Below are 25,785 nucleotides of genomic sequence, written 5' to 3' on the forward strand. Positions count from 1 at the left end.
TTCGCCCACGTGGACCAGTGTTTGCCCTCGGCGCACTTCCTTAGCAACGTGTATCTGAACCAGGAAGTACTCCTGTGTGCTCTCGCTAACTAGCAGCGGCTAGCACAGAGCGGTGAAAGTGTGTGGCAGCAAAGTTTGCCTCACTTACATTTATGAGTCCAGCCGCCGTGCATGTGTGTGAAACACATGTCTGTTCACGTCGCGGTCAGCAGGCAGTTCTGTCGCCGGTAGGAGTCGACTTAAAACATCGTGAGTTGCGATTTGTTTTGATTGGTGTGTTAGCCAGCTGTTAGCTAGCAGGCTAACGAAAACACAGCGCTGTCAGTTTGACTTGCAAGAACTTATTTGTGGTTAATGTCATTTTATAAACCTTCTTTGGCTATTAACAGACCCGTAATACAAACGAAGTAAGCCTTGTTTAATTGCGTATCGTTCACACTGACATGCGTAACGATACATGAGCAGCATTGTTTGTAAAGTTAGGGTGAACTTGGGTTAATGAGATTGGTGATGTCTTAATGCTCTGTGCAACTTTTGATTTGTGGATTTGTGGACCAGGATCATGCAGTTATGAATGGTATGTTTAAATATGCCGTAAGCTGCAAGGTAGATGGTAGTTACAGGGTGTTTTTGGTACATCTGTTAATATGTCCTTACTGACAGACAACTGTCAGTGTGAAGCTGATGCAGCTGTAGTACTGATTCAAGTGTAGTGCCTACTTTGTGCCAGTTCCTTGGTTGTCTCGGTGGCACAGAGCTGAGAACCGCCATTCTGCTTTGGAAATTGCTCTTTACCTCTATATCGTCCATTGAAAATGTTTATGCATCCTGTCCTGTGTTATCCCTTAATTTTAATACATGAATGTGTCTTTTCTGTCTCAGGTGAGCAGTGAACATGATCTCCATTCCGCTGTCTGATAGGCCATGATAGGCGTGTTAAGTAATGCAGGGGTCATGGAAGGCACAACGAATTCTGCTGAGGAGCAGCAACCCTCCACTCCCCTGTCTAACTCATGGTCCAACAAACAGGAATCAAGCAAGAATGAAAAGCCAAAACCCGTTGGTGGATTTGTTTTGGTGCATGCAGGTAGGTGCGCAAACCATAATTAACAAGTAGAATTACTATCTGCTTAAAAACTTGATTCAAAAAAAGTTGGGATGCTGTGTGAAACATAACTTAAGTACAGTGTAATAACCATGAATCCTTTTGACATGAAAACATCACAAAGATGACATGTTTAATATTCAACCTCATCAAGTTTTTGTTTACTTTTTTGAGTAAATATATGATTTTTCTTAATTTGATTGAAAAACATGGTTTAACCAACTCTTGGGACACTGGCAACATAAGGCTCAGTCATTCACAAACAAGGATGGGGGAGGTTCAACACTTGATTGTATGAGGGATATTAATGCACAGGCTTGGGAACACTTTGTCCTTGTGTCTGTTGTGATTAAACACAGTTGCATTCTGCATTCTTATTTTAATTTTGCACAGTGTTCCAACTTTTTGGGAGTTTGGTTGTAGAAGGAACAAGTAAGCAGCACCTCCATAATAAGAAAACATGGTTTATAATAGTACTGTATTTATAGCACCTACCTGCAACCATCATGAACTGAAACATTAGGTGTAGTTCTCGTCTTTGAGGGGGTTAAATATATTTTTCCAATTTTTCGTTTCAGGAGCAGGGTACCATTCTGAATCCAAGGCCAAGGAGTACAAGCATGTGTGCAAAAGAGCCTGTCAACGAGTAAGTTCACTGTATGGGTAATACTAAAGTAAGCTGAATGTGTATGTGTGCAACAAGCAACATAACCTTGTGCTGTTTGAGCACACAGTCATTCAGGTTATTCTTAATGGAATGTTAATTATTATTTTATTTTGAATCTAGATCACTTGGCTCCTGATAGCATTCATGTGTTGGATACTTTCTGAATACAGAGCACTAGATCAGATTGACACTGATCATCAATCAAAGTAGCATTTCAGGGCTTTCCTTGAAGAACTGATTTGCGCTTCACCATTATATTTTACATAATTTTAGCTTAAGATATGCAGAATATGTTTGTAACAATGAATTCTGAATGACACTCCAGTCTTTATAGTGAGTATGAATATACAATAATGCTTTCAGCCATACAATGATTCATTTAATAGTTTACAATTCAATAACTCTGATTCTATTAAATTTGGTTGGTTGTGACCATAGATTGGGTGGCTGAAAGTTGTTAAACATACTGTAAAGGTTTGTGTTAACTTTTGTTCATATATGTGTTCTGATCTAAACAGCGTGTCCAAGTATATAATGTCTGACAAAGGTTTATCTTTTTGTAAGTTCATCTGCATCCGCTCAATAGGGTTTTCTCCTACGTGTTCTTAGAGTTTAGTTCAAGTTTGCTCAGGTTGTTATGTGGAGCATCTGTGAGCAGCTGTTGTTCCATATATTTTCAGTGGGGTTCCAATCTGAGTTTTGGCAGTACGACTCAGGCACTTTAATGTGCTTGTTTTGAAGTCATTCCAGGTTTCATTTGGCTGTAGTAGGATCATTTTGCTTTTGGAAGGAAAGTCTTTGTTCTTTGGCTCTCCAAAGTAGGTTCCTCTTAAGAATGTCCTTGTATTTAATTTCATTCATTGTTCCTTTCATCCTTAGAAGGTCCTCCCATACTTGCAACTGAAAAACAGCCTCATAGTGTTGTCATCAGCTTTACTTTACGATAGGATTGGTGTTAGATGGTTGATGAGTTGTCCTACTTTGCACTCAGACCGTTCAGTTTAATTTTAAAGGCAATATTTTGCTTTTATTCCAGCAGTCATTTGCATCAGCCAACCAGCTTATTAAAACTGTGTAGCATGTGAACTGTGTCCTTATTTCATGCATGCACAAACAAGGCAAACTTAATATTTCAACCTTAATCCTTATTGAATGTGTTACGCCTGTCTTTAATCTAGGTTTATGTGCCATTATGGACTACTTTTAATGAGGCTCAAATCCTAATTACCCAGTTTATATTTTCAGCTGCATTTTATTTCTGTTTGTTATTTAGCAGGATATTTGGTAAGGGGCTAGAGTACAAAATAAGTCATATGGAGATAGTTGAATGATTAATTTCTGTCTATGTTTTATCAAACTGTTATGTAATTGACTTTGAGGAAGGAATATAATGTCTTTGACTGTCATTTCCAGGCTGTGGACCGGCTCAAAGCTGGGGCACTTGCAGTGGAAGCAGTGACTGCAGCACTGGTTGAACTTGAGGTTGGTTGATTATAATCCATTTTTGATCATTTAAAATCGAACTTTATAAACTCACTTTCAAATACACGCTACATGGATAATGTCGAAAACATTACAGCCCATATTGGAGTTAAAACAGTAATTACTTAATACCATGAGATCCTTAAATTGACATGTGTATGCATTTATCCTAAACAGCTTTATTCTGCTCCAGCCTCTGATTCATATACGTACATCCTGCTGGATGATGTAATGGGTGATTTTCTTCAGGGCAGGGTTGGAATAAAGAACAGTGTTTCTGATGAGCTCTCTGCAGCTGCAAAAATGTACAGAACAGTTCAGTGTAGCTGAAGTTCTAGATTAGAGCACCCATTTACTGTATGAATAGATTCAAGCCACAGAAAGCGATTTTCAGTATTTTTGAGGAGTGTAGTTTTATTTACATGGTTTGAATGCAGAGGGTCATCATCTGGTTATTAGCAGAAACCTGCTCAAACATAGAATGTAGCACAATAGATACAAGAAACAAAGACACTAACTGGCTAAAAGGACGTTTGCCCCTCATAAGTCCTTTGCCCAGAAATTAGTGTTCAGATTATTGTCCAAGGCAGATGACATGAGCGACAACAACAAAGTGAAGTGTTTCAGGACCTAGTTTGTATTGTGTTACAGATATTAGTTCACCAGCTGCAGCTTTTGGTTTATGATGTTGATTTGTTAAATATATTTTGAATTGTTTTGCTTGAAACTTCTCCCAGTATTTGATTTTCAGTTGGTGAAAATATTGATTTTAAATTGATAAAACTGCCTCAAAGTAGTGTTTATACTATTATAATTACAGTAAAATAACACATTAAGCAAGGCCATTATACTGTATTAACTGACTAAGTTGGAAATATCGACCTTTTGTAAATATTCACTGTTGTTTTGCCTGAAAATGTTGCTGTTCCAGTCAGACTTGAGTCCACAAGAAAGAATAACCAAGTCTTGATTAAAATATATAAAAAATAATGACTTTCCTTCATCATATTAGCATTGACAGTATAGGTCATCACAAACTCCAGACTGATGTTTTTAACTGTTCTCAGGACTCTCCTTTTACAAATGCGGGCATGGGCTCCAACCTTAATTTGTCCGGGGGAATTGAATGTGATGCGAGTATCATGGATGGGAAGTCACTGCATTACGGTGCCGTAGGGGCGATTAGTGGTGAGTTACTACACAATATGTTGATGTTTATGTAATACTGCCATGTTGATATTGTGCTGAAGTCCACTCACCTGGAAGTGATAGTAATGAGTCAAGCCTCTAACACATGTCACATGTTTTAACAATGTACTTTCTATGATCCCATATTTTTTTTGTCTTGGAGATTACCAGAAAGATTGGCAGCATCAATCCTTACAATGGGGGACCACCCACCATTACACGGAGAATAAACATATGTACACATCACCATCCTCACAGAGAGTTTTCCTAGAAAGCTTTTCAGCAAAAGTGACTTTTTTTGTAAGAACTCGTGATTTATTCCAAATAGCCCAGGGGGGGAAACTGGAATTCAACATTAAGTCCAAAAGACAACATATTGTTTTGATTTTTACCACGTTTGCATTATGTAACAGTTGGACATATAATCTGTACAAGATGAATGAAACTTCTTTTTGGCTTGGATATAAATGCAAACACTGCTTTTGTAAGGTCTCAGAATTCAGTGAAATGTGTATAAGAAGGCTCACTGAAATATTTCATTCAGAGGTGTGTATCATTGACAAAATAAGGTAAATATCAATACACTACACAGCAAACTACATGAACATACTGTGTTACCTTTGAGAATGAACAAAACAACACAGATATATTCAGTTCCCCTGTACTACAAAACTCAAAGAGAAAGACACGTGATTTGTTATTTTTAGGACTCCCCTATTTCTCTTTTTTAAGATTTTTATATTGCCTGAAATGATATGTCTTGAATATTAATGTGTGTCTTCGCAAAATTATCTGGTTTTGTTTACATATGGAATAAACTTCTAGCCCTGTGATAATTCTGAGTTTTCCTCTAGGTATTAAGAACCCAGTCTTAGTTGCAAATCGTCTACTGAGTGAAGCACAGAGAGGAAAACTGTCTGCTGGCAGAATACCACCCTGGTGATTATAATAGTTGTTAACTAATTCCCTATTAACATGTCTATGTCTGCTTTTATGGATGTCACTTTTCTTTTTTGTCAGCTTTTTAGTGGGTCGAGGAGCGCATGATTGGGCAGTCAGTCATGGAATACCGCCATGCCCGTCAGAGAAAATGGCCACCAGTGAGTTTTGTTGCACGGATTCAGAAATATACGCTTCATCTAAGAAATGTAATTTCTGTAACTGCAAAACTGAATCAAAACAGATGCTTTGAAACAGGTGAATATGATTACGTTTTTTTCACACAGAGTTCAGTCTATCTGCGTATAAGAGGAACAAGCGGAAGATGGAGCTGGCAGAAAAACTTGACACAGGACATAATCAGACAAAGAAAAGACGACAATCGACTGAAAACGTGAGTTCTATGTTATCATTTTGAATTAGATGTCATCAAGTGTATGACATCCCTTGAGTCAGAATGGAGCCATCCCTGACCACCATCATGTGCATCATTTGTGCCAAACAAAATGCTCTCCACTGGCAGCTTATGATCCAATCTTGCTTTCCATTAAATTTCATGACAATAGGACTTCAAGAAAACAATAGAAACAGAATCAGTAAGGTACCATCTAATTATCAATGGGCCCCCATGTAGAGCGCATAGTGGTCCTGTGTCTGCATGAGGTACTAAAATGAGGTCTCATAAACCTTAGGAAAATAAAGCTATTTCCCCCAATTCTACAGTATTGTTTCTCTACAATTAAAACTCTAATTTGATTGCTCAGAATCTCTCCAAAATTAAAATGGCAAGATTATAGGTTTTGATTTTGAGTTTTCCTCGCAGCAACAGATGTTGTCAAATTAGCTAGTAAAGCTCCATAAGAATCTCTTTCCACTGGGTTTAGAAAGGAACAGAACAAACAGAATGCAGTGAAGATAATGCAGTAAACGCCAAAAAAGATGTGTGTTGGGAACAAACCAAAGGTATTAACCTCTACATATACTTAAACTCAGGGTTCAGACTTAAAACCTATATGGGTAAGAAGTAACAGCAGTAGTAACAGTAAGAGAATCACGTAGTTTGCCAAGCCTACTATTAGTGATTGTGGTTGTGTGGTCTTTAAGTCTAACTTTGCAGACTCTAAACCAGCAGTTATGCATGGGTTTATATGACATCAAACTGAATTTTAAAAAGCGCTGGAAACATCAAGTAGAATGTGGGATTTTATACAAGAAAGAAATGTAATGACTCTCCACGACCACGACCTCGAGATATATTCTACCAGTTATGATCTCACTTTGTCATCACAGGCAATGACATTACCAGGTTGTGCAGTGGCTTCCAAGAAGCGATTAAAGTGTTGACAAGAGTTGGTGCAAAGTTTCAGTGCCCTGAGCAGCACAGCTGGAGAGTGGCCTGATGATGAGCTGAGTTGAAAGCGGTTGAGAGCAGACATATCTAAAGTCGCAAACAGCGGCAGCAGCACAGAGGAGGGTGGGAGAGTTTATCTTGGTTTGAATGTGAGTTGTGTTAAATGAAGTAAAACATTTAAATGGCCACAGCCTGATATGCTTCATTGGACCTGTTTTTGAACAGCATTACTGTTTAGTTAGTTGAGTCACATCAATCCTGATGTATCCATTAGAAGAAAAACTAACAACTAAGATGGACTGTATGTTGACTCAGGCAGCTGATATGATTAAATGATTGATCTTTGTGCCAATGGCTAGTTAGCCTAATGAGAGTTTAAGGTTTGAGTTGCCCTCTGCTCTCATCTGTCTCTCATATGTTTACCCTAAACTGCTTGTCCTGTTAAAGATTAATATGTATGTGATCACTTGGTGCAGTTAAGCTACTCCTGAATTGGACATAACTGATGTACTGTGACTGTTCAAATGCATGCCATGCTCTGAGTTTTGGGGTATTCTGTACACAAATTTGGCATCAACTCTGCCTTTACCTTATCCTTTGCTATCGGCATATAAAGTCAATTAACAGGAAACAACCTCTCGAGTATCAAGAAGTGCTTTTAGAGACTTGTAGCTTCAACAGAAAGCGTTGTTGCACCAGGTCTGGTTTTAATTTTCATACACAATGTTCTTTTTTATGTCTCTGTCCTTCTGCCAAGCAATAAAGTCTTTCCATTCTTTTTTTTCAGCATCATATAGGCACCTGTCCCACAATGTTGTGTAGTTGCAGTGTTGCCTAGGAAGATCTAAAGCATATCAGTATAATTCCAGAGATGTCCTGGAGTTACACAGTCATTATTTACTGTGGATTCTTTTATTTTAGGACCCTGATAAGGACTGACAGGATAGACTTTGTAGCATTTCGAAATAGCTGGCTCCGGTTGTTTTTGGCCTCAAAAGCCCGGAGACAGGGCTGATTTAGAAGAGCATAAGACAGATGAGAACCACTGTTGTGTTCTTGACTCTGGCTTTGTAGTCCAGGGTTCAATGAAGATCTTCAGTTTCTAGTAGGAGTAGAGCTCTGATCATGTATCATAATGCTATTCTGCACATCTAGCCCACAGAACTCTCTTTATCATGCAGTCTGAGTCATGATAGTTCACAAACAAACCACTTCCAAAGCAAACTGCAATCAGGGAAGGAAAAGAGCTGATTGAAATCACAGCAGCGCATTTTCTAATGAAACACCAAGGGCAACGAAAAGTGATTCTCAAGTCCATGCAGAACATTCTTAATTTTGGAAATTTAGGAAATTTTAGGAAAAAATCTCATTTTCTATTTGTATTTAACTGTGTTGTCTTACTCCTCTGATGTAGGAAAATGGTTCAGGGTGCCTCGATACGGTGGGAGCCGTTGTGGTAGACCTGGAAGGGAATGTAGCTGCAGCTGTGTCCAGTGGAGGCCTGGCCATGAAACATCCTGGCAGGGTTGGCCAGGTAGTCTTCCCTGTCCTTGTCTCTGGTTATATCTTAATCCACATAAAATCTTCCATTGATAATGTATTTTTATAACTCAAGTAAAGATTGAGCCAGGTCTTTATTATTTGTTTTGATGAGTTTTAAAAAAGCAAAGCCGGTGTAATGACAGATCTTTACAGCAGTGTTGCAGGATCTCTGTGTGAAAAGGACTTAATAGAGCAACATAGTGTTTTTTTTCTAAAATGAAATGTCTAGATTAATGAGGTTGTACAAGAGGAAATAATTTGCACTGATTATCCTCATGACTTTTGCCCCATTTTTAAATTCCAATGCAATCTCCACAAATTCAGTAAAAGATTTAACTCTGAGGCAGCTACAGGAAGCTGTGATTTTGCATTAACAACTGTCAACAGGAAAAAAACACAACTTAATAATGGGGGCTGAACAGAATGAGTAAAACAGTAAGATTTACTGCTCTGACCTCATTTACAGTATTACTGTTAAAAAATCTGAAGCTCAGCGCCATGTAGTCATGACTGTGGCATGCTGCTCTGGTGTATTTAATGATGAGGAAATGTAAATTAGGCTGAGATTACCACCCCAGCCAGGAGTGTGTATTGAACTCATTTTATTGGGGTCCTTAGTCAAAGCTGTTATTATAGACTTTGTTATTTTTCAGTACCTCCTTAAAAAAACATTAGACGTAAAACAACAATGGAACTGCTCTGCATCTAAAATGTCCTCTTTCCTGTCTTTTGCCAGGCTGCTCATTATGGATGTGGCTGCTGGGCTGAAAACACCTGTAACATGAACCCTTACTCTACAGCAGTGAGTACCTCAGGTATACAACAGTAACTATTACTCCTACCGTTCATGTTTACCACTTTTGTTTTAAATATGATGATATGAATCAGAAACAGATATGAGATGTGACCCCCTTTTTTCAGCCTCAGTGAGTCAAGCTTCAAACAGCCTGATAATAGTTTCCGATGACCTCCAGCCATTCCTGCTGAGTGATTCTCATCAGTCACTTCCTCAGCTGATTGAGTCATCATTCTCCAGTCTTTGTTAGTCAGCTGCATGCCAGGTGCATTGCAAAGCTCCTTGGCATTGCAATGACATTTGACATGGGACACCTGCTATAGATATGATACAGTGAGAACGGCTGTGAGTGCAGCAGCACACTTTAAAATCTGAACTTTGTTTGGTTTTTAGGATGAAAAATTAAGAAATATACTGATCTGTGATCTACCGTCACGTGCGGTAGATCAGGTCGTCAAGTAGTGATTTTACCAGGTTTTCATTTTTTATGTGAACTACACAGTCATTAATTCTACCAATATGAGGAGCCTTAGTTAATGAAGTCTAAATCAAATTAAAATAGAAAACAGTTTTTGAAATAAGATGTCATTTAAATTCCAGCAAATGCCACCTGTTATAGCTTAGCTTTGCCTTTTTATGATTACTGATACTCACAATTAAAATATCCTAGCTACCCCCTCCCCCTACCTCTTTCACTTTGATTAATATAGCTGTCACCTATCACATGCTGCGCGTCCCTCTTTTTCTTTCTTTCTTTCTTTCTTTCTTTCTTTCTTTCTTTCTTTCTTTCTTTCTTTCTTTCTCTCTGCGTTGTCTGCAGTGTCAGCTATAGGAGGAGGAGCAGAGGGAAGTAGGTGGTGGGTATTGTCTCTCTTCATGCAGACGCAGCAAGCTGAACTGGTTACTCCAATTAGATATGTTGCCAGTTGTCATTGCCATTATTATTGGTCATCAAGGTTTAAACCTAGTCGGTAATTTATCAAAGGAAATCGGCGCTATTTAGACAGGTTTGACTACCTTAAATGCTATAAAATCAGAACAGATCTGTTAAAATAGATTTGAATTTAAGACTGCTTTAGATAATTAAATCCCTGCGATACTAAGTGTAGCTACAATCATTTTAATTATTTCCTGTCCTTATAAAGACGACCTAAAAATGTCTAAATAAGTTACAACTACAGCACAGTGGAGCAAATTTTGGACTTTTGAATTCTCAAGAGAAAATAAAAAAGCATCAGCCAAATTCATACCAGATAGATCTGAACAGTAAAGCAGGCCATCAGAGCAGCTGTTATTGTACTGAATAAAAAACAGAAAGTTAATGGTGCTGGTACCATGCAGACTTGGCACAACGCTCGGTTGGACATGTTCAGCATCACTGTAGCAGACGATATTTTAATGTTGCAAGAACAGTCTGTATCCTTTAATATTTTCCTGAGTTTTTTTTAAGGATTTGAACTGAAACATAATGCAGAGTCAGGACAGGACAGGTCTAATATTTTGATCTCCAGCAAATACTTTGTTATCTGGATGACCCAAAGTAAACAGAACATCCCAAAATCCTTGTCTTTAGCAAATGTTAATGTGCGACTCTAGGTCTGGGAAAGGAAAAAAAACAAAAAACATTCTACTTTTAGTCAGTCAGTTGCAACTCGTCTTTCCCTCAGCCTCAGTTGGATGGAACGACAAATAAAAGGATGATGAATAAGAAAGGCGATGTGCCCTCATTGCACCAACCTGTCTTGTGAGGCCAAACTTTTTTTTTCTCTACTAGCAACAAGATCCTTGTGAATTTTATGATTAAAAAGGCTTCAGCCTTGTCTGCCTATAGAGAAACAATAGCAGCCTACTTCCTGTGACTGCTCATCGTCTATTGTCAGCACACACAGAATCAGGGAAGATATCACCTCAAGCGCTGTCTTTTAACCACAGAGAGTCAATAGGACAAAGACATCCTTTCCTTTCAGGACCAAACTGCCATCCTCTGCCGTCCTTGAACATATTTATACAATGTATACAACCAATTGAGAGTGCACGCCTCTTTTAGCTGTAAGCAACATTGCTGGTTTTGAAATTGAGGTATGGAGGCCATATTACTGCTTTAAGATGTGTAGTCGTCTTAACGTGACATAGCTTCTGGGGAACATTAAAGCCTTTTGATGTGGATCTGTAGCCTAATGCATCTCAGTTCAGATGAGCTGATTTGAGCAGACAGGCCGAAGCTTGGGTCGCTGGATTTTGTTGAGATGGCCAGCATTTTACATAAAGCTAAATCTAGTCTGAATATATGATCACCAGCAATCAGTGAGACATTTATGGCAGTGTAACAACAAAAACATTTATACTGACCCTTTTTTTTCTCTAAACAATTCTTAGGACTTAGCTCTTTGTTCTGTAATCATGCAATCACAGTTTTGAAAGGCCCAGAAAAATACATTTCTCTGTCTAGCAGTTCATCAATTCTTTGGCATATTAAACATAGTTTTTCTATTACTTTATCTACTGTGTTGGACATAGCCTCAAAAGTAGGTAGTACATTTCACTGTGTTTCACATGTGATCGATGATCATACAAGATAACAGCTTGGTATTTAAAGTCTGGCACTTGCTTGTAAAGCTGCAGCCATCGGTCTATCAACCGAGATGCCAAAGATGATCAGCGATTAATATTTTCAGTCATTTTTCAGGCTACATTTTAATGGTTTGCTGCTTTCCTCTGTTAACTGTGATGGTAGATGAATAATATTTTGGTTTTGGACTGTTGTGTAGACAACACAAGCAATTTAAAAACACCACTATGGGCTCTGGGAATTTGTGATGAGCATTTTAAATAATTTAACGGATTAATAGATAATGAAAATATCTGCACCTTAAAGGTGATACGTAATTTGGCCCATTTTCACAATCTTTTGTACATTATTACTTTAAACAAGCAGTATACAACCATTATGGTGGTAATAATTGACTGTTCATCAATTATCCCAGTAGATGTTTGCTCTGTATGTATTTTCACCTCATCCTGTTTTCCTATAGTGTGGCTTTGCCTTTGATGTTGCTTTAAAAAAAAAAAAAAGGCTTTCCGTATGGAGTGCATAATGTGTGTAACACCTGTTTTTAATTTCCTAACATGAAAGGCATTCCCGTCAAAAGAAACAGAAAAACAGTCATTTTCAGTTGGTCACAAGGAGTATGATCCTCACCCTGTATGTCACTGAGTTTTCCCTTCACCTGACCACCATTTTGCCCATCCACCCTCCCTCCAACCCTCCTTCCCTCCCCCTCTGTTAAACTCTGTTGTGTAATATGCGGCTCATGTGGCTCTTTGTTTTATATGCGTTGACTGCTTTGCCCGTCATTCACTTTGCTGTGGCCAGTGAGAGAACAGCTCACAAACTCCACTGTTTACTTTCGCTGCTGTTGGCTGTCACATGCTGTGTCTCTGTTCACTGGCCTCTTTCCTTTTAACATTTCCCTTCTGTTTAGTCGCTGCTTTAGTCTGGGCCTCTTGCTGCAGTTCAGCTGTGTTCGTGCTGCCGCAATATCCCGGTCCCCTAGGACAGAGCAGTTTATGGTAAACACATTACAAAAGGCGAGGTACCTGGCCAATCCGATGTTCAGCTCTTGTTAAAAAAGAGTTTCAAATCGCTCCAGGCATCTGGTCTCCACAGTTACTGACCTGCATTCCGTTTTGTTGTAGTTACCTGAAATTTTATGGGCCCTTCATTTGTGTTTACAGAAACAACAAGGCTATATTCTACAGTCTTTATGGGTTTTCACAGGAGCTTTTGCCAGATGTGTTTTGTTTTCACTTTCAGATTTCTTGTCTTTTTCAAGAACAAGCAGACTTTTTGTGAGAAAGATCATATTGTAAGCATGAAGTATGTATTCATCATCAGTAATTTCCTTAGCAATAGCAAGTATTAGTGTTAATCTTAGTCTTTTAAACAGTAAGAAGCATATTATCAAAGATATATAAATAAGCACACCTGCTATGTTTTGACTAGGAAATGAGAGAGGGTAAGGTGAGACATTTCTGCAGTCTGCCCATGTTTTCTTTTATAGTTCCTGGTTTGATTAAATGCCTTGTTTCTGTCCTTGGATTCTTTTTTTTTAATACCACGTGCCACATAAATAAAGACACACAGACTCAGGTGCTAATTGAAGCTAACTTGAGCAAACCCTGCTGGCCCTTATCTGATTTTATTAGAATTAATTTGGAGTATTATAATTTAGGGTGAATAAAATATTTGCACACATCTGTTCTGACAGTTAACAGCTATGTTTCTGTAGAGTGAAAAGTGTGTCACTGCCTTTACAGATAATTTTCTAGTTTTATATTTGGTGTGCAATCACAGCGGTTTCTTGTCTTTACACTCTACTCTTAGTCAGTGGTCTAGTTTTCATTTATTTTTTTCATTTTTATCAATTAACATTAAATTGATGCATGAATGTATAATAATCATAAATTTGCAAGTATGCATGCACATTCGGCAGTTACACAGTGAGCCAGCTCAAGCTCATGGTTTACAGAAGAGGAATTAATTCTGGGTGGTTGCCGTTTCAAATTCCCAGACCAGCTGTGAATCTTGGCAGGGGGAACCTGAATAGAAACACAAACCCTCCTAGTGCAATAACTGTCAGTGTGCCCGTGAGCAAGGCAGTACTCAGCTCCTTAAAGCCACTAAAATGACTGCGGTAGCACTAAATCTTTTGTATGAGCTGAAAGAAAACTTAAATCCTTTATTCTTGCGATTGTTTCCATTATGTAACTAAATAATCAGATATATTGGAAAAATGTGATTTTTAACAAGTTTGGAACATCAAAGGAAAGTATTACAATCTGTAAACAGGACATACTCATAAACACTGATCTCTTTAAAAGTAATTTACACATCATGATGTGAAATATGAAGATGTGAGTAATACCACACACAAGTAATGTTTTAAAAGCCTTGGATTGTTGAGCGCAAGTGGTTTGTTCTACATGTGCTACAGCTCTCCTAAAGTGAACTCAGCCCATGTGCAGCTCTGGTTGAAGGCATGCAAGTTTGCAACAGAGACATTAGTTTAATACAAGTTAATTATCCAGGTTAATCTGCATCTGTGTGTCTTTTGCCAGGCTGTGGGGAGCATCTGATTCGCACCATGTTGGCACGGGAATGTTCTGCTGCCATGCAGTCTGAAGATGCCCACCAAGCGCTGCTGGAGGCTATGCAAAACAAGTTCATCAGTGAGTCACCCACACGCGGCATGATTGCCTCTCCTTTCCATACACACCAATTTGTAAGCCAAGAACGTGTTTGCAGAAAACACAATTATGCATGAAGAGATTTAAACTAACAAACAGATGTTGCGTAACGTAAGGACAGAGCTAACAACTGGAAACATTGGAAATAATAGAATCAGAAAAGACTGCTTTTTTGATTTATGGATCGTTTTCATTGTTTAAACAAGGCTTTCAAATGTTCCACACACCATAGCTGACAGCCACGAAACAATTCTGGAAGACATAATTGTTTTGTTGAAAGTTCATGTGAAGATGTAATTTTTTGGCCATATTCTTAGAAGTGGTCAGTTTTAGAAAGTCTTGTTAAGTATGTTTGCTGCGCCTCTGAATGACCACTGGGATAGCTGAGAGAAGACAGAGTGCAGGAAGAAAGGACATGTGGAAACATGTGGTGGTTTTTGCCTTGTTTTGGCCTCCTTTAGAAGTCCGTCCCAATTCGGCTTTGTCATGAACATCTGTAACACTGAGACGTTTGGACGGGCTGGATGAAGTCAATTTGAAGTTAATTCTTCTGTTGTTTCCTTTCAAGATGCACATTAAGTCAAAGAAAGCTCCATAAATCCTACCAGAGCAAGAGCAATGATGACAGTGTCTGTGATGTGGAGGCCTCTCACTCATGATACATTTGTCAGGTTCTCAAAATAGAATATCTTAATAACAATACCATCGGTATTTTTAGGTCTCATTGTAAAAGAACACCTGCCAAACACACACACAAATATTCACGCTCCAAAGTAGCTCAATCATATTCATTTATTCTTCTTTTATTGTTATGAGTAACATAATGCCTGACATTAAGGCAATAATTGAACTCCTCTAATGTTTATAACATGAAGCGCTGTCAGTTACTATTGAATGTTTAACAAAAGAAATTTAAGAGGCTTCTAAGAAAGTATCAGGATTTTGTGTGAAAGCTGTCCAAGTTTCACTCCAAACAGTGTTTTATAGAGTTAGGGAAACATTACAACATGGAACCAACATTTGTCTGAAATGCTCAATGAAACATGCAGACACAACAATTTTTTTCATCAAATGATCCTGTTTTTCTTTTACTTGTTTGCTGTGTAGAGACATTTCAATGCATGCCTTAGCTCTTTATAGTTTTTTCTTTTCCACTCTAAGCCTTTATTGCCTTACACCAATCACCCAATCCAAGTTTTTTTTTGCATACACAACACCTCATTCGAGTTTGCCTCTTCTGAAGTTTAGTCAGGGAGCTAGAAAGGTTCTCATACCACACACAGTTGAATTCTTCTGTTTGTTTTTTGAAAGCTCAAAGGTCTTTGAGAGTCATGTAGCTGGATGTTTTCTTTTAAAATACATATTGTGTTATGGGAGTATGTGTACAGTGTGGGGATAAAGAAATGACACTACCTGTCATGAGCCCATTGCTTAAAACCTGCCCGAACAAACGGAGTGAAATTTTTCATTGAATAGTCTGCTTAATAAAGTAAAAACGAGAGGACGGAATAATTGCTTTCAGTTGTTTAACTTGGTCAGATAGGCAAACAACTTCCATGCATGGATATTTTTCCTCATAGATTACCGTAATTTGATTAGAAAGGTTGTGCTTTATCCAGTCTTTTTATGGTACCCTTGTTACGATTTGTCAGGGTAGAGAACTAAAACAAGAGATGAATACTAGAATACAAGAGACTTAACTGATTGAGGAAAAACTTGCCATTTTCATCATGTTTCTGCCTCCTTTGGTCATCTTTTGTGCGGTGCTTTCTTTCTTTCTAGGCTCACCCTTTCTGGCCAGCGAAGATCGTGTTTTGGGTGGTGTAATTGTCCTGCGCTGCTGCAGATGTGTGGAAGCGCCGCCATCTCAAAATATTCAGGGTATATTGGGTAAGACATGAAATCATTCCAAGCCGGATCACACGGTAGGCACAGATTTGGCTGTTAATATTTCAAAATCCATCATCAGATAGATAGGAAGGAGCAGGGGGGAGGCAGTGTAGGTTTCACAGCGGGTGGTCCGTGTTTTAACTTGCACAATCAGGCTCTGGTTTCACACCCTTCATCTATCTCAGATTCAAACACAGACCTCCCACTATGGAATCAACGGCTAATCTTCAGACAAGTAGAGGCCGTGTTAACTCTGCCCAGTTTGGCTGATTGTGTTGGTGGATCGGGTTTTCTACCTGGAGCCTCCAAGAAGATCGATCCTTTTGCAACGTTACCATCATGGAATTTGACTTAATCAGAACTCTGTCCAGAGTTTAGGCCATATGACTTAATTGTAGGTTTCAATGTTGCCCTTTGTCCTTGTGTGTTAATTTTAACATGATGTGTATTAAGCGCTCAATTCCAAGGAAACCAAAGGAAGAGTTCAGGTTCACTAAGTAGAGCAGATGTATCTCCAGTTGTTAGTAGGAGGTCACGTCTTGATTTCAAATTAACCACAATGTCAAACGACTATTGATTTTATACATTATGTCTACTTGAATGATAGAATGTTCCAAAGTATCACTTACTCAGTGATGTTCAGGCCCTGTTTGATGCTCTTTATGGACCGTAGCCCACATGCTGAATGTGGACTACCTCAGATTACTGCGGACTGCAAAGGGCCCTGTGTTGATTTACAAGAATAAACAGTATGTCAACCACATCCTTTGGGTACTGTAATTGAGTTTCTACTCTAACTCATAAGTCCTACCTTCCTCTGCAGTTATGCCACAACTGCAGGTCATATATTTTCATGATGCATGCTCAGAGTCTACCACAGTTTAACATGCTGAGTCACCTGCCAATTTTTTTTCTCTAGCAGAAACCTTATTGTTTTCAGTTCGCTTTTTGTTTTTTTATGTGAAGTTTGACTATAGTTTAGTGACAGTCTGTTGCCTGCCTGCACCATCCCTCTTTTACATTGAGATACATTTATATTTATGTGAATTGAGATTCTTATGTTCACTCTGTAATTGATCTGTTTTTTGTGTATTTTCACAGTGGAGTTCCTATGGAGTCACACAACAGAGAGCATGTGTGTTGGGTACATGTCTGCCCAAGATAGCAAAGCAAAGGTGAGCTTCCCAATATGAGATTGCCTTACATTTCCGTTTTGCCATACATTCAAGTCTGCTTAGACCAGCTTATATAGGAATGTGTCCATCCTTATGTCTGATAAACTAAAAGACTGTACTAACCTGATGCGCAAGCTGTTTTGTTACATCTTGGAAGTTGTTCTTAGAAACTGTTAGCATGGATATTTTTCCTAAGATTACTGTAATTTGATTAAAAAGGTTGTGCTTTTGTTCTTGGAAACTGTTTGGAAAAGAGCAGGCACAATACTTCACATGTAATTGGACACACCATCCAGCTATTGCTTGATCAGAAGCTAATATCAACAAAAGGAGAATGCTACAACCAGTGACACCAGTCAAGAAAAGTGTGAAAGCATCTTTCCATTGTGAAAAACCTGCTGTGCCTTTCTTTGCTCTTCTGTCAGTGAAATATACTCCCCAGTTCCGATAGCTGATGCAATAGCAACATCTAAGCAATTGGTCACACCCAAACCATCTCCATATTAAACAATTGTAGTATGGCGCTGCTCACTGCTAGAAGCCTATCAAGATCAGTGGCTCAAAATTGAATGTGTCGTGTTTTGTATGCTGGTGACCTTGGCTTTTGGAGAATTGTACCAAAAATCTTTGCAAAACTCATTTCAGTAGACCATACAATGTTGTGTACATTACGATGGATGATTGATGTTGGCTCTGTGATTCTCCTAGGCTTTTTAATACATAAGCAGCGACAATACTTATTTATGATTTGAATTGGTCAGTGTGGGTTCTTAAGCAGCAGGGCTCAATGCTCTGGTCTCCTGGCTCTAAGCGGAGTCTCAGCTCAGACTGATTTGTTTGGCTAATGTATCTCTGTCACTCTGTATAAAGAGAGGGCACTGTTGTTCTAGCCTGGGTCAGATTTCAAAGTGTTTGCCCTTCGTCCAGCCTCCCTGCCCCCTCACCCATCCCTTTCCTTGTCTCTTGGTCCGTCTCTCTCGTCACTCCCCCTCTCTGGCCCTACCTGGTCCTAGAGTACCATAAAGTTTACTGAAAGTCATGCACCACTGGGGATATCGGTATCAATCTGCATATTTGTCAGATGTGCTCTGTGTATTGGACTTTCTGGTGGAATGTGAGCATGCAAGCTCCCCTTTCACGCCTGTGCCAATGTAAAGAGGTGAGCAGAACACGGTGAACTTAGTTCTGTTCAGGGAACATTCTCTAAACATGACTCTTGTTTGTCAGTAGTTTTGTTCACATGTTACATAATGTCTGTAGAGTTCAGGACATTTTGTCATTTTGCAGACATTAGTGGAAGATGGTATTACTGGTGGTTTATGATGTGCACAAGTCTATAATGTACATTTTTTCACCATGTCCCTCCTGTCATTCAACTTATTTTCTGAGAAACATAGTGCCTTCAGTCACCCAGCAGCACTTCATTAATGTAGACATGTGAAATGGTCTTCATTAGGTGAATATGGTCAGTGGTTGCAGATCCAGGAATATCATCCGTCAGTTGTGGTTTCTGGATGTCCTGGTAATTGATATCCACTTCCACTCAACAGGGCATTGGTGACGCAGTGATATTGGAGAGTGCAACCAAGAACACAGCTGCTCTACTGAGCAGCTAGTTGTGGGGCCCGGGCAAACAAGCTCTCATATGCCTCCGTGGCTTTCACCATCTGCATACCAGAGAGGCTGGCTGCTCTGTCAATCATGGCTTCACACTTGGTGCAGAACAAGGTTTTACCCATTGCTTTCCAGCCAGGCCCAGAGTTACCCACCAGCCCACTGCCAACATATTGTCCACTGAGGGGATGCCACAGAGAGCATCTGTTTAATTTCCAATCTGGTGAAGTTCAAAAAGCCAGAGATGGGAACTGCAATGCGATCAAGCTCCATTCATAATGTCTGTTTGTTGTAAACCCAGTCTAGAAAATGGTCTGTACACCATAGATGCCTTTCTGTCTTGTACTTCTGAGTCTTGCAGTGGTCATGATTTACACACCACATGATTGATCAGCAAGGGGTTACACATTATGAGATCATACAGACAAGATGTGACATGGTAACGAGTTGTCAAAGTTGTTTTATACACTAATTTCAGAAAAAAAAGGAAGCAAAACTGAAAGAATGTGACAACAGAGGAGAGAGGAAGAAATGAGAGGAGTGTCTTCCCACCCATCGGTGACACAAAGACAGCCTTGACACAAAGCACTAGGAAAAAAAGTGATTCAGTTACTCCACATTAAAAGACAAATTAAGATTTTAAATATTACAAAGGTTTGCAGTTCTAAGATCCATCGGGAGGCTGTTCCAAAGTTTGGGGCCATCATGGCAGAAAACAGCTTGACCACATTTTTTCTGGAATACTTTGGGAATGTTTAAAAGAAAGGAGAGGAGGGGAGACAATCACTGATGTATGAGGGAGCTAGATTATGTAGGGATTTGTAGATGATTAAAAGGACTTAAACATTAACTCTAAAAGACGCAAATTTAGTCTGCCAGATATCCATCGGGCATCGTGAACTCTCTGCAACCTCTTGGAATGGTGTCCTTGCACCGACTTGCATCTGATCTGGGGATTTTTTTGGAAAGCCAAACTGTCGGCAAGTCCGAAGTCCTGCACTGTGAACTTGGCTTTAAGTGTTTAAAGCAGCGCAGTGATTGTTAGTAGTTAGTTACTTATTATCATGAATTTTTAGACTATTTTTCGAAGAAAGGAGGGAGAAGCTACCATCCATCCCTGAATGATGATGACGTAGATCACCACAACCCGCTATAAGATGTCAGGCATGCTTTGAGCCAACTAGCGTGGCTGAGCTGAGTTAAAACTGAGATTGAAAAAAGCAAATCAACCGAGAATGGTTTGACATCCAAAAGTACCTATGGACCTTATTAAACCTTATTTGTCATCTTGAGCAATCCAGGCTGATGCTTGTGATCATGCTGAGGCCGGACAGGCAGTACATAAGAAAACTTGATAAAAAACACTGTTGCACTTTGATAAGTTTCCTAATATTGAGTCATTATTGAAGACTGCAGACAGTCCATATAGAGCCAGAACCATCCACAGCCTCAGCTGCTATTCCTCAGACATTCCTCCAATTCCTATGAGCATCCCTCTGGGCGTTTCTAACCAGTCAGTCAGAGTCCATCTTCCAGTGCTGTTCTGTGATAAGAACATGAAAGGGCTGATACACAGTAGCAGGAGTATTTAGGACAGAGGTCAGAGCAGATTTATATTGTGTTGGAGCAAGTCTGCTTCTCTTTCACAGTCTTTTACCTCTCAGATTTTAATGCATCTATTTTGTCTGACAAACAGCAGTTTATATAAACCCAGCAGAACAGTGAAGCATGCTTCAGCTCATTCCGAAACGTGTTGGATGTCAGGCCAGTTTTTCAGACACTCTGTTGGCAGCTCCTCCGTGCTTTTTTTTCTTGCTTTTCAATCAGATGTTGTTTCTGGGGAAAGCCGAGTCTGTATCCTAATCCTTTTGACATTAAACTGTAAAATAGCTATAAAGCGGCGGTGCTCCAGAGGGGAGAGCATCTGGTTTAATTCAAACGCTCACCTGTGTTTGCACTGGATAGGACATCAGAACATCCAGCCGTGTTTTACAGAGCTACACAAAGCTGCATACACCGACCAGCGGCGGCACTTCTGAAACAGTTAGACTATTGTTTTACTGATTCTCATGATTGGACAGATGAAAGAGCAGTGTAGCATCCACTGCACCACCACCATGCCTCAGTCCCCTCCTGCTGCACATCATTACCACTATAAAGCTTTAGCTGCTCAAATTGTCCAAGACCGGAGAAAATCAAAAGGCTCGCAGTTCAGTCCTCCTGGTTATTGTCTACTTTGTATGCAACATGACAAAAGTACTTTATTATGGTGTATTTTGGTTTTATTATCCATCTCACATGGAGAATAAATAGCACATGATTGTTTTATTATTTTTTGTAAAGAAAAGAATGTGAAAGCCACAACAAGAAAAAGGCGGCACAGTCATAGATCCAAATTTATACTTGGGTCTGCACTGTGGTGTTAATGTGTGGCTTCTCGCGCTCCTAAACACATTCATATCGTCAAAGAATGTTGTTTTTCTCCGGCAGTTACAATGGAGCTGTGTTTTTCACGTCATGTTTTGACTCAGCCGTAGTTCTGTCATGTGGTCACTTCAGTCATCGAAAACAGGCTCACTGTACATTTCCGTGCGTCATTTTTTTGTTCCTGAATATCAATCAAAGCTTTCATATAATTACCTCTGCCGGTGCTGCTTGTTTGTTGTTCGGTATGTTTGTCAGCAGGATTACGCTTTTGTGTAATACTGAAACTGGAACGGTGAACTGGCCCAGGATAGTCCCCCATTAACTTATTGGTACGGATCCTGATAAAAGCACAGACCCAGGATTCATCATTTCACAAATTTCTGCGGGAATAACTCATGGAGCTTGATGAAAAAAATCAGTCGTATTTAGGTGGCTGGTATCTTTGAGTGAGTAGAAATTTCGTATGGATCCTGGAATAAAAGAAGACTGTTGGGTCTTGGCTGAGGTATGCATTCTACTGCATGCCATGCTAGCTCCACATTTGTTTACAGTTAGTTTATGCCCCAAAAGAATTCATTAAAATGGAAACAGACAACTTTTCAAATTCCCACTTCCAAGTATTTCCCTGTGGCAGCAACTTTGCTACTACTAGTAGCCTGGCTACTGTCCAAAACAAAAAAACAGACATAAGAATCCTGATCTGATCTGGAAACCCTGATCTCAAGCCTGTTTTTTTCTTCGTATCTCCCTCGAGTGAATGCCTGTGTGTTCACTCTTGTTTTTACCTCAGTTTTCCGTCACTTTCCCTCTTCTCTGTCTGCTCCATCAGTGAGGCTGTTTTTCTTTTGCAGTGTGGAATTACCACAGTTATTTCAAGTTGTTCCATCCTTACCTGGGGATAGCGACCTGGGAAAACAACACCTCCCTTCCTGTTTTGGTTGAGCAATGGCGGGCGGACTTCCTTTTGTGTTGTAATATTTGTGGAAAAAAATCAAACCCAGTGGCAGACTGAATTGCATAGTGATAGCAAGGTTTATAAGAACCATCTGCACATCATTGAAACGGCAAAAGAGATGCCTTTTAAAGTAACTGCCTCCTTTATGAGGACCAACGCAAACAGGAAGGTTTTAGTCTAAGTACGTTGGTTCAATACTGAATTGTGTCGCTAATGGAATTGAGCTGAAGCAACAAAAGGTTGGAAAGCTTTTTCTTCTGATGAATCAAATGCCTGCTGCAGACAAATAAGCACAATATAAAAGAAATGTGGCTCCAGCATTGTTTGTCTGATTCCAACCAGGCCCCCAGAAGTGCAAGGACGTCTGTTGTGTGACTCCTGAGCCTGAAGTGCTGCGCATCCTCACCACTGTGTCAATGTAGCCTGGACTTATTTAGTAGCTCCATAGCTGTGAAAGGCATGCACCGCTCTTAGCACTGTGGTGATGTAATTACTCACTCATTTGCTTTAGTGAGACTTTTTTTTTTACTCTTCCTGCTTACTCACTCTGTTGTTCATTGTGCCAGACCGAAACAAAAATTAAGGGTTTAACACGGTACGAGGTCGCATGTAAGGGTTAGGGTCAGAGCGTACTGGTGTCATTTTCAGACACGGTTTCTCGCAAAAAATATATGAAGTCATACTGCTAGCTGCTAATTGTGCCCAGTAGTGTATTTTCAGCTGTGTCCTCAATGTGGTAGGAATTTAGAAAGAACATTGCAAAACTCTTTGCCGTCGACATGCACACATCAAAAGGAAAACATTTAGCATGTCACCATTATTTGATTATGACTCAGCCGTGGACCTTCACTCAAAACAGTTTAAACGAGGCCTCTGTTTAACCTCATCTTTAGAAGATGAACCCAGAAAAGGGGGTCCTGGAGGCATAATAGCCCCTGAGAGTGTTGCCATGTGTGCATGGCCTTGTCTGGCTGTTGTCCCATTCTAGTGACAGTTGCCCCCGGGGTGCCAGGGGGCCATAGTCCAAGCCTACACAGAAAAGAAGTCCAGCAGAGATGAAGGCTCCTGAGACTGGAGGAGTGATGTCAGGCCAATTCAGTTGCCTGGTCAATAAGTGGATGGACTCTTCCCCCGAGGCTGGAGCCAGGGTTACCCTCTGTGGAGAGGGAGAGAGAGAGAGAGAGGAAAGAGAATGACAGCCGTTATTGGTGCAGGCAGAGTCGGTCACCTTTGATCCCCTGGTTGAAGTATCACTCCTGTCTTCACAGCTGTGTTTGCCCCATCCCTCCTTCTCTGTCTCTGCTCAAACACAAAACACTAGCAGTCTGTTCTCCTTACCCATTCACTCTGTCTCTCTATAAATACTCACTTGGCATCCTCGGACTTCAGGGGTACATTGTCATGATGCAAGAGGAGCGGCTGGATCTACACCCAGTTAGGTTTTCCTTTTCCTCATGTAGCTCTGTCTGGGTGTGTTTACCTTTCCTTGAATGATTCACTCATTTTGTTTGTGTGTGTGTGTGTGTGTGTGTGTGTGTGTGTGTTGTCTTTTGTCACCTGCAGACACATATATCCAGATTACCACCCGGTACTGTTCCTGGACAGTGTTTGGCCATCGAGGGAGGCGTGTGTCGACTGATGGGCGTAGTGGAGTGAGCTGCGTTCATCCTCCCAGTGGTCTTCTTCAGCAGTACTCCAATACAAACCCACACACATACACTCACACAAACACAAACACCACGTTCAACTCCCCACCACCTTTGTGATGCCAGAAGTAATAAGCTTTAGCTGTTTTAACAGGTGCCATGGAATGAGGGAGGGGTGTTAGCTTCCACTTAGTGCACTTACAGGACTTCCCTTTGCCACTGTCTGCCTCCAGCATGTACTCTATGCCAACTGACCCCCCACCCCCCCAAGCTCTCCAGTGTCACCTGGATTAGACTTGATACACCATTGCCTTGATGTACCGTATTTCTTTTTTCTTTCTTACTCTTTTCCAACTAAAAGTGGCGTCCTTCCTTTTGTAAATAAGCTATGATTTAGGAAAACAGGGTGGATGTTCTTGTCGTTTTGTATTGCTGAACAGATGTGACTATTTTCAAAAGTTTAGGAGTCTCAAATGCCAGACCTTATTTTGTTCTTTTAAAATAGTTTTTCGAGTTTAAAACGATGTCATATTGCACCTTGTGGACTGCCTGCTACTCAAGATAAATTTTAGGAATGGAGCATTTACAGCTGTGAGGGTTGGACAGTGATCGTGAAAGCTATTAACAATGTTGTCAGATCAACTATCATGTACTTGTACACATATATCGTTATTAATGCTCCAGCGTACTGTATAATGTAGCATAACGTACATTTTAGGTCATGATGAATTATAATCACTTCAGCCATAGAATGCTTTGCTTTGATTGTTTTAAAATGTGAATACATAGCTATTGCATGTACATAACCTACTGTACAGTAAGCCACTTTATGTTCACTGACAGGCGTAGAGTTGAGCATGAAGCAGGAAGCTATGCACTTCCAGAGTGATGCTGATACATACATACGGCTATATATATATAGTGATATATAGTGCTCAGGTAGGAGCATTTGACCCCACCACCAAACATGACTGTTAGTCCTCATTTTAAACTATATATTTCTATAGTCACATTGACAGAGACATGTATTTTCTTGCTAAAAAATGAAAGCTAAAAACCTCATTTGTATACATTAAGCCCATGAAATGGTGCTTTTGAGAATTATACTTGAAAGGAATAAGGGTCTAAATTAAAACTTCTGTTGTGATAACCAGTTTCTCTGGTTTTTGCAAGTTACTACTAAAAACCATGAAAGAGCTCGTTTATTCTTTACTTGAAAATGCATCTAATATAAAATGGTATAAGCTATTGAAATTGTAATATGTGCACAGCTCTCCACAGTGCTCCAGAAGTGAATAAAATCTATGTTGCTACATTTCTGTCTCTGTCTTCAGTCTGTTAAACTCCACGACATGAGACATACTCTTCCAAATTTGCTCTTTTCCAAGAAAAAAAAGACTCCCATACATTGCTGTGAGGAGTTTGTGTTTGCCCCAACAGACAGCATAAATATCATCCCAACTGTGGACTGCCAAAAGTGTATAGTGTGGGAATAAATTACATGCTGGACGGGAGCTGGAGTGGAGAAAGAATTCGACTGGAGGACTTGTGAGCTTGCTGAAACACTTTAACACGAGAGGAGTCTGTGTCGAGGAACCTCGATGACTATTACAAATGTATGAAATTCTGCAAAAATACACATTTAATGGCTCTTTTATCTGACAGGGCTTTTATTTTTATCAATTGTCTCAGTCTCTAGTTGAAGTCCAGCTGCTGGCTCTGGATCGCGGCCACTGTAGTGTCTGAGAGGAATGTGCAATA

At 39.8% G+C, this 25,785-nt stretch overlaps 1 protein-coding gene across 3 annotated transcripts; it reads left to right on the plus strand.

Moving 5' to 3' along the window:
- Positions 1-21: 21 nt before the first annotated feature.
- On the plus strand, positions 22-25,339 carry tasp1 (taspase, threonine aspartase, 1). Of its 3 annotated transcripts, none has more exons than XM_037124714.1 (14): positions 22-249; positions 883-1,087; positions 1,684-1,751; positions 3,186-3,254; positions 4,322-4,442; positions 5,297-5,381; positions 5,463-5,542; positions 5,669-5,775; positions 8,147-8,266; positions 9,011-9,089; positions 14,189-14,299; positions 16,100-16,207; positions 17,309-17,382; positions 18,933-19,341. In XM_037124714.1, exons 2-14 carry the CDS (start codon positions 925-927, stop codon positions 18,996-18,998), a joined length of 1,251 nt encoding a protein of 416 aa, XP_036980609.1. In that variant the 5' UTR covers positions 22-249; positions 883-924; the 3' UTR covers positions 18,999-19,341. The 3 variants fall into 3 exon arrangements, with proteins under 3 accessions (XP_036980609.1, XP_036980607.1, XP_036980606.1); XM_037124712.1 differs by lacking the exon at positions 18,933-19,341 and adding an exon at positions 23,942-25,339 and having other exon boundaries at positions 25-227; XM_037124711.1 differs by lacking the exon at positions 18,933-19,341 and adding an exon at positions 23,942-25,339 and having other exon boundaries at positions 27-249.
- Positions 25,340-25,785: the final 446 nt, after the last annotated feature.

The sequence above is a fragment of the Acanthopagrus latus genome, chromosome 15 (genome assembly GCF_904848185.1).
Source record: "Acanthopagrus latus isolate v.2019 chromosome 15, fAcaLat1.1, whole genome shotgun sequence".
NCBI classification, from domain to species: domain Eukaryota; kingdom Metazoa; phylum Chordata; class Actinopteri; order Spariformes; family Sparidae; genus Acanthopagrus; species Acanthopagrus latus.

Excerpts from the sequence above, each read along its gene's own strand:
- tasp1 (XM_037124712.1), top strand. The coding sequence starts at position 925 with ATGATAGGCGTGTTAAGTAATGCAGGGGTCATGGAAGGCACAACGAAT. Across the intron at positions 4,443-5,296 it reads TGCCGTAGGGGCGATTAGTG|GTATTAAGAACCCAGTCTTA; the intron begins GTGAGTTACTAC and ends GTTTTCCTCTAG. Across the intron at positions 5,543-5,668 it reads GTCAGAGAAAATGGCCACCA|AGTTCAGTCTATCTGCGTAT; the intron begins GTGAGTTTTGTT and ends TTTTTCACACAG.